General features: G+C 43.3%; 2 protein-coding genes across 2 annotated transcripts; one reads left to right on the top strand and one right to left on the bottom strand. All coding sequences in view use genetic code 11, as the record gives it.

Moving 5' to 3' along the window:
- Positions 1–1,548: 1,548 nt before the first annotated feature.
- EGR_01245 (hypothetical protein) lies at positions 1,549–7,345 on the top strand (the record flags this gene model as incomplete). Its single annotated transcript, XM_024490494.1, has 9 exons — positions 1,549–1,655; positions 1,727–1,812; positions 2,338–2,390; positions 2,441–2,539; positions 2,628–3,013; positions 4,182–4,359; positions 5,540–5,876; positions 6,429–6,629; positions 7,224–7,345. The coding sequence occupies 9 exons, from the start codon at positions 1,549–1,551 to the stop codon at positions 7,343–7,345; spliced, it is 1,569 nt and encodes a 522-aa protein (XP_024355313.1).
- Positions 7,346–8,486: 1,141 nt separating this feature from the next.
- Positions 8,487–8,846, bottom strand: EGR_01244 (hypothetical protein; the record flags this gene model as incomplete). The annotated part of the gene is made up of 1 exon (XM_024490493.1): positions 8,487–8,846. One exon carries the CDS (start codon positions 8,844–8,846, stop codon positions 8,487–8,489), a length of 360 nt encoding a protein of 119 aa, XP_024355312.1.
- Positions 8,847–9,273: the final 427 nt, after the last annotated feature.

The following is a 9,273-nucleotide window of genomic DNA, read 5'->3' as shown; positions in this document are numbered from 1 at the left end:
AAACGTTGCCACTAAAATTATACGACCAGACCATTTTAAGAAATATGTAGCATAGCTTTAATAAGGTTGCTAACGTTAATTTCCAATCAGAGAGGTCTCGGGGTTACATTGTGACAGCACGAAAAATAGTATAGCGGTATTCAATTCGCATAACTAGGACTTCTCTGCAGCTGAAATAAACAGAAGTACGGCGACTAGAAACTGTTAGCATCAAATGGGTGCAAGCCCCTACGGGTATTTCGCAGATGACATAAACTTCTACCAATTCGAGATGCGAAGGATTACAATAATCGAGGGGAATAAACTAAAACTGTTCTGTTTGAAGCCGCACGAAAACTGCAAAATACAAGCAAGCACAAGGAAAGACACTAGTTACAGAAAGCTCACCTAAAAATGGGCTGAGCAGTATGAGTAGTGCCGATAACTAATGCCAACCAATGACCATGAGGACCAAAAGGCATTACCTAGAGAAATAAGTACATTCCATATGGTTGAAAATAGATGAAAAGCAATAATTAACATAAAAACCATGAGCATTCACGATTTAGGCAGGAAGATCTGTGTCGAACGAGTCTTCTTCAAAAGGCTTTGTGGTGGCTGAGCACTACCGAAAATATTGCATATTGTTTTATCAAGGCAATGAGTCGGATGATTGTGCTACGAAAAATAAGAAAAGCAAATCACTTTCCCAAATGGTACTACCGAGTCGTCCAGTTTCCGTGCAGTGATCAGGCAATACCGCTAATAGTTCTATCACCAAAATGAGCAACTTTTATGCTAATTAGAAGGGAAATTTTCATGCGATGACCAAATTACTGGTAAAAGTTTTCGTACACGAACGCGATGGTAGCTCTATAATGTGCTATATATACGCAAATGCGTGACTTTAACAGGTGTAAACGTTGGAAAAAAAATCATAACTTAATAACACGCCAGTTTCGGGATCTTTGTTGAAAGGCTCAAGCAGTTGTAGCCATGAGGTTTTCTTCTGAGTCGAAATTGCGTCATGTATTCCAATGCCTTGATTCAAGGAAGTCTTGGACTTTGTTTGGTACCGAGAACACTTATCGTGGTTTCATTGTGTCACAAATCTCAGTGTTTACTACATATCAAAACAATTACGAAATCCGTTTTATTTACATGTTAGATAACCTTCTGCTGCACTGTATAGGAAAAGGTCATTTGAGGATTCGCGCTTGTTTTGGTGGGTGGGTTTCTTGATCGAGTGTAAGCGATTTTTGTGCTTGAAGTCTTACACCAACATCTACAGTGTTGCTTCCACGTTTGTTTTATATGAGCATATACCCACTTTTAATCTTGCTTGCGGTTGTATATTCTCCCGTTTCCGATTTCGGTTGACCTTAGTACTCTGCATAGTGTTGGCGCAAAGGAATTCATATTATTGTGGTGTTTGTCTAGAATTAGAATATTCAACAATTTTGCCCTAAAACCAATGAAATACATAATGTAACGTGCATTGCTGTTGCCACTGTTTATTGCGACTGCTCTGGTTTTAATGTGGACGTGATTTCCTCCAATATTTTAGGTATGACAGGTGAACCAAGAAAGTTCATGATACCTGAAAATCAGGATCAGCTTGGAAGTGAGAAGTTGCGTGAAAGTCTAATCTCTCACCTCCGAGATCCCGAGAACAGGTACTTTAATGAAGTCATGTTTATGTACGTTGTTATAGACAAGTAGATGAATTTCGGTTTTCCTCACTAAGTCACACCATAACCTCGATCGCAGACTCTCTTTCTGGTGAAGATCTGCTTAAGCTTGTCGATGCAATTCTAGAAGGAGATATTAAAGGTTTTTAAACACATGATCTTTCATCTTCCATAGCTCCTTCTGAGAGGCTTAAGCTTATTTCACCTATCCTTTCTCACGCCAAAAAGTTGCCATGCCTAGAAAAAGAGATCCTGGTACAAAAGATCTACAGGCGTCTTAGCATTTCGGCACATGAAATCATTTGTGCTAAAGATTCCAGTCAAAATGACCGCAAGATCTCTGGGTCCTCGCAGATCTTATTCGTGTTTGACTTACTTGCTTCTGTTCTGCGAATCCAGTGCCCCAGCAGGGCTAATAATCTTCATGACATTCATTTGTACATCCATACTGTTATTGAATTTTTCCAAAGTAGAGGTACGTTTTTAATTTTCCATTTCGCCTTTGACACCACTTCTGTAGCGGTGCACTTCTCATCGGAGTGCTTGGAATCAGTGCTTGGCTTTCTTCTCGCCCTATGCAAATGTTCTGGTGACTCATTTGCATGGATGTCCCAACTCACTTCTAAGTCTCCAGATTGTCATCCTTTTTTGCTTTTTCTCATCACAGTTGAAGTCGAACTGAAACTGAGGCTGCCGGCTCATCTGGAGGGTTATCTAGAGGTGAGCGATGTGTAGGCCTATGAAGTCGTCTTTCCTCGTGGATGTTTTAGATCGAGCCGGTCGACGTGAATGTAGCACAAATCTGTTTGAAGTTATTGTCTCTACTAATTGCTGAGATTGCTGAAGCTGACGGTAAATCAGAAACTGATGTAAGACAGTTTTTTGGAGTTGCTTTTAAATTTGCTTTTGGCTAAAGAGTGTTAAGGGATAAACTATCATGCTTTATATTTCATTCAGACTGACAACTGCATCATGGCCTTAATTTCTGACGATACCCTATCCGCCATATTAAAACGGCTCATTGGGTTGGGAGAATTGATGGGCGCCTCCTTGAACCCGGAGGACACAGCACCTACTGATGCTTCATCGGGTTCCAACTCATCTAAAACCGTCCAACCAACTCCTCTTGCTTTGCGCGTTCTTGTCGTCTACCTTCAGTGGAGCCTGCACATCTACAAAAACCACTTTCTGGCTGTTGGTGGTAAGAATGAATGCATTGCGGCTTTCGACGAAACGCTATTTCAACCACCGTATTCATCCACCTCGAAACCGTATGATAAGTTGGTGAAACGCTTTGAAACGAAGGTTTGGAATCCTCTACAGCCTCTACTGAGGACTGTTGTGTAAGTCGATTGTAATGTTGGTGGAGTGAATTCATTCACGAAGGTTTTTTGATACGGGCGCTAACACGGGCTCAGAGGAAATTTAGCCTCCATTGTTGAAATTGTCCACTTTTCTCTGTGACTAAAGATCTGTTTTATAATTTTGCTGCCCAGAATCGAAGACAATGGGTTCATCCTCAGCTAAAGACCACCTTCACCTTATTATCTCACTGTGAATTCAATCGACTCGTTCTCAACCTGATTTTGCGTAGGTCATATGCTTATGCCATCAGACTAAGATAAGAAAGTCGAACTGTCAAGCATGCTTGACATTGTCAGCTATTGTGCTGGGTGGAATCACTATCGTTTTCGATTTTTTTAAAGTAAATGCCATCGGTCTTTACCTGGATTTTATTCGTTACTGTTGGTAGCCCTCTCAATGACGTGCTGAATATGCTAGTCGGAGCGGTCAAAACAAGTGGAAGTAATGTGATCATGAAAGATTTCGATTGTCCACTCCTGCTTCATTGTTGGAACTCTCAGGGCCCCTCCTGAGTAACTCAAAGCACAGGACGCGGCAGTCAGAGCATCTGGACTGCGTCTAAGACAGCAGTAAAAAAGTGAAAAGAAATGAAATAATTCTCCCTCCTTACAACCTCATTAAATGACTTGGTGTGGTGATCAAACTCAAAATTCCTAACAATAACTGATGGCTGATATTGTGCTTCTCACTCTTCGTCGTTGAGGTGCATACTCTTTCTGCTTTTAAATGTGGGAAATCCGGCAGCATTTTAGCTATCGATAGCCGCATTCCTCTTCATCGTATGTCGGACTCCAATCTCTTGTAATAAGGTTGAAAAGGTGGCAGAGGATAAATAATGGCTGAACTGCTTGTGCCGCAAATAGAATGGCACTGCCTTCTGGCGTGTAGTGAAATTTGGTTCGATGTATGAGAACTACCAATTTCATCACTTGCTGGATACTTTAAATAACGAATTTTTGCGAATTCTTTGGTCGCGACATCCTTCCACTAGGGATCGAATCACCCCTTAATAACACCTTTCCTGACATGTTGTTCGCAACGTCATCCAGTTAGCTGCTCATTGTCATTTTCATCCAACCAGAGTGATTGAATCCCAGGTCAAATAATTACCCACACGACCTGTATTTTTGTGCTTCTTCCTCTCAGACCGGAGGCGTTTCGTCTGACCAACCCTGCTGGAACCGCCAAATTGCTGACTCTCTGTCGCAAACTCATCCTTCGTCTGGCAAGGCTCTTTCCTGTAGTTGTTGTGAACAGTCTCAATACCGGCTTTATGTCATCCTTGCTCGCCAACCGGTCTACTGGTGAGGAGATAGCTCTTAAGGTATTCAGTCAACCCGCATACAGTAATTCTGGGACCTGTAGTTGTTGAAAATTCTCCCTATTTGCAGCACTCAGTCAGTTTTTCATCACTAACATTCCATTTCTAAAGTCACTGGTTCGTTTTCTTGCTGATATTAAAGGTCCTTTGCATAATTATCAACTTCAGTGCATTTATTTTTTAAATTTTATTTTATTGAACCGTCTATTTTCGGAGAAATTTTCTTGACGTCCTGAACCGCATGAAAAGTCATTGAATGAAGTTATTACTTCGCGAGGACATGTTTGGCTAAAGAACACGCAACTCACAGAGGTACAACTATGGTCAGCAGTTTGGGGGAGGGTTTCCATTCTTAAGGACCATTTAGAGTTGATATTGCGTAGAAGGGCTGAGTGGAGACAAGAGTACTGTTAGGGGCGTGTAAGTCCGGCTGGCACTTTTGGGACGATTGACGTCAGCAAAGAACACATTTCAAGCATTTCAAACTGTATTCGCTTCTTCAACATGCCCCTCTGTTACTGTAAGTGGGGATTTGCCCGGTTTAGTTCAGCTAATACCTGAATGATTTGTCAGTGCATAAAGTTGCCTTGGTACCCAGCGTGCTCTGACTTTTTAAAATTGGGGCTTTTCGCGTATGGCGGTTCTGTTTATAGTTCCCATGAGGGGATTTGTCTCATGTGCCGCTTATTCACACGACAGGCTATCGATGAGCCATCAAGTTTTGGATGTCTTACGTTCTGGTTATGTTAACAGAAATGATTGCCGAAGCTGTGAGCTGAGAACCATCGTGGCTGGAGCCTCCATTGGCAGACACGTGTCCGTTTAAGTGTCCTGCTACAGCTGGGGCTTCCATTGCTGCTCTGTCCTCGAAGCCTGTCGTACGAGTAGACTTTCACCGATTTGGATTTCACTTATTTCTTAAAAAGCAAGTTCGTTCATTCGCATTCGCTGTTGCATCTAGGTGTCGGATCAGCACTCCATGTGGTGTTTGGGTCGGTGCACAACGCGACTTGTTCGCCGTCTACCGATGAAGGCACACTAGTCTCTTACTGCACGTGTAAGATGAAAAGCCTCAGCTTGACTTGAGGGCTCTACGTAGACAGTGATGTACTGACATAGAAGAAGTCAGCTTCTCGGGTCACCAAATGAGCGTTGTCTGATTGCGAGTTTTTCTCCACTGTAGAGCCTCACGGGGATGAGCTTTCTTCGGGATATTTGCAATCTTCTGGAGACCTCACAGATGGGTTACGAAATAAACGACTCGAAAGAAACCAATGCCTCCATCGATATTATCGGTAGACTGACCTCTGTTCTCGGTCTTGCAGTCAAAGGAACCACGATTCTAGACCACTTCGACGGAGAAGTTGATGGACAATGCTGTGGTAAATGCAAGATTGCAGCGCAAGCGCGGTTAGCGGAAGGATTTTGTGATGTCATGGTTATACTTCGCATCCTTGTCGTCAATGCCTGGCTTGTTGAATTTGCTCTCCGGTTCGGACTATCCCGGCTATTCGATCCAGGTAGTGAACACCACTGTACTATGAACAGTTATAATGACACATCGAAAGCGCCATGAAGCAGTGGTAACGTATTCCCAATTCAAGAAGTTGTAGGTCAGGTTTTAAGCGGAACCATTATTTCCGGCAGACTCCCACCTCAGCCCACTCAATATACGAGGGTATGAGCCCATCTAGTACTTTTGAGGTTGGGATTGTCAAAATCAAGCACATTTCAAGCAGTCTGAATGATACCTACTTCCTTGACGTGCTTTCCTGATGCTGTAAGTGTACACTTACCCAGCTTAGTTTAGCTGAGACCTGTCAGTGCGGCTAAACCATCCCAAGACGGCCTGCTTCACCTCGTCATAAATGCTAAACTATGGAAGCCATCTTGGTTTTGCCTTGTTCAACATGAAGCCTCTTATACTGTTTCTCGCAGCTTTTGAGTTTGTAAAGGTGCTGTAACAGCAGATGTTAAAAGACTTATCTTGAGTAGAGCAAGCTCGAGTATGAGGTAGATTTTTGTCACTTTCACACTTATTTCCTATCAAATTGTCACGTTGTCTTCAACAGTCGTCCCTGTTGTACCGGGAGAGGAGGAGGCGTACGTATCGACCTGGGTGTCCGAAGCAGCACTGACAGTTCTTCGGCGACTGATGAAACTGGAACCGCCCTCCATTTTGGACTGGAACTTCTACTACCACCAGGATCACGCTCTACGAGCTTTCTATACTCCGTGCACGCTGCGTAACTCCGCGGAATCCATTTTACAGTGTTGGTTGCTTTTTGTCTGGAAGGGGTTTGTGGGAAGTTCTTTTTGGTTTTGTGAGACTCAGACGCTTGAGGTGTGTGGTGATAAATTCTGTGTTGCTAGTGATTGCCGCTCCTATTTTTCACCGTTGGCATGGAGTTTCGGATCCTGTGGGATAGACTGGAGTTGAGATCTGACAGTTTTGGGCCTGGTTTTTTCTGGAGTGTTCCGGAATTACGCCATTGTTATACATGTTCGAACTGGTTAACTCGCTGGCAACAGTCATTTGGTCTTTTTACGGATTCTGTTGTCTCGAGGTGCGGGAGTGGAGAGAGGTACTCCTCCATTCTCCGTATTTTCCTCCCATTTCACAAGCTGACAGGTGGGGATGGTGATGTAGTGATGATTATTTCATCGAATATCATTTTTATCGTAGACAGATCCCACTAATTTTCTCGGCTATCTCACGCAAAATCCCGCCCAAAATGATCTCTGACCTTTGCTTAACTTCTCTCCCAGTTATATTTCTGCATCAAGTTTACTATGTTAGGTTATTGTTTCATCAATTAGAAGGAAATATTTTTGATTACCTTCATTACTTCTACCTTTTCTCACAGGTTGTCGCAACAGCTGTTCTTATTCCTTCGCCTTTCGGGCGGCTTGGCAGCGTGCGTACGCTGAGGTGGCATCGGAAATTGCCTCGCTTGACAGGGATCATCTAGCAATATCTTTTGAATAAATAAGTGTGATCCTTTAGCTGGCATTTTCGGTCTCATCGAGCTAGAGAAATTGGGGCCTCCCTGCTAAGTGATTAAATATGATGATAGGCGTTTGATTTTTTGACGTAATTCAAATGAGGATGAGTTGGTCGGTGAACGGTTGAGGGTCCTAAATGACTTAGATCTTGAGAAAATTTGATAGTCGCTCGGGTTAGATCCTTGTTGAATGTGTAGAGGTTGCTGTTCAGGTGGGATGGTCGTTGCTTAGCAGAGGCAGTTTGCTGCCACGCGACAGTTTTTATTGCTCAGTCGGAATGTTGCACCGGGATCACCTTACATTCGGGGTAGAATTCAACCATGAGAGCTTCATTCCGTGCAACGTATTCCACTTCTTGATGTGTGTGTCTTGAGTTTAACTGACCATAAGACGATCAAAATCGTTGCGTTGACCACCTTTCTCATCAGTCGGGAAATTAGGAGGCAAAGCGCTTCAGACTTCTATACAGTTACATTTCCATTACTACTGGGTGTTTATGCATTCAGTTGAAGTCGTCACCAAGGTGTAAGCTTAAAGTTTTAAGACCTTCAAATTTGTTGATCTCGTTGTTATATGTTCCCTGATTCAGTCCACCATTTGCCTTGTCAACGAAACTTGCTTTTTATTATTCCCTAATATATCTGCGCAAACTTGCCTACGGAAGGTTAACTTGTGATTTTTTTCCCGCACGAGATGTGGAGCACTTCAACTGCACATTCGACCACATGCTTGCAGGCTAACGGCGGTGAATTTCTCGCGCTATCCCGTGTCTACTTTATGGGACAAATGTCTTCCTTACTAGTCCTACTATTTATCATTTTAGTAATATGTTCACCGAATCTAAATTTCTTAAAAGCAAAATCACGAGATTTTGCTTTGGATTTTTCCCATTTTCATGGAAATAGGAGACAGTAGGTCATTTACCAACCTTGTAAGATGAAGTTGCTTAAAGTCGATTTGAGGCACCAACTTTGTAAGGCGAACAATCACCTAAACCACCAGATTGGGAAAGAAGGGGGCGAGGTCAGTTCATTGGTAGGTGTATTTTGAGATGTTAAGAAAAGCGCAGCACCACTCCGAGTAGGCAGCTGCCTCTCCCCATTCCACTTCTCCCTTCTCGACTGCTACTCCTCGAGATCCTCCAGACACAGCCGCCCCACGAGAGGTGCCATTTCAAAAGCGCATAGTGGAGGACTCTCGACCGTGCGAACGGTATCGGGGTCAATGAGGATATCCAAAGGACTATTAGCAGGAGCGGAAACGACGGTAGCAGTGGTGGTGATGGAGCGAACTGGGGTGCCTACTTCGAAAGTGGTCTCCCCGTGACCGGACTCGGAGCGCCGTGTGTTGTGACCGCACAAGTCCACCTCCACTGCTCTGACATCACCCAGTGCGTTAGGAGCCTCGTCCAAATCTGCAATCGCCGTTTCATCATCGTCCTCCACTTCTATCCCATCTGAAGCTGCCGATTCCTCCTGACTCATCCTTTGTGTAACGGGAAGAAAGAGGCGTGCATTTAGCAGTTTTAAACAGGATTCTATTCTTTTTTGCAGCCTGGTAGTGAATAGATTAATCAATGCCTCTGGAACTCAACCTTTCCCTTTGCCTTCTTTGAATCCTCAGTCCTGTACACACTCAACTCCTACTTAAGTGTTTTTGCGTTATGAATCAACGTCCTGTTCGGTTATGTGGGGACTGTTTCAATTGTACTGTGAACGCTGAAAGTGATTAACTTGTTTAACACTACAAAAGTTCACTTACCGCCCCTTCAATTCGCCGAATTCTTCTAAATTGTTCTCCTACGCAGCAGGAAAGGAGACTGTCAGTTTCTAGTATGGATGGAATGGATTTTATTCTACTTTTTGCATTGTTGTAATAAACGGTCTATTCGTCACTTTATGGATTCGTTGA

This window comes from Echinococcus granulosus (assembly GCF_000524195.1).
Source record: "Echinococcus granulosus chromosome Unknown EG_S00004, whole genome shotgun sequence".
Taxonomy (NCBI): Eukaryota; Metazoa; Platyhelminthes; class Cestoda; order Cyclophyllidea; family Taeniidae; genus Echinococcus; species Echinococcus granulosus.
Note: the sequence above shows the minus strand (reverse complement) of the source record. Positions and strands in the feature narration are given on the sequence as shown.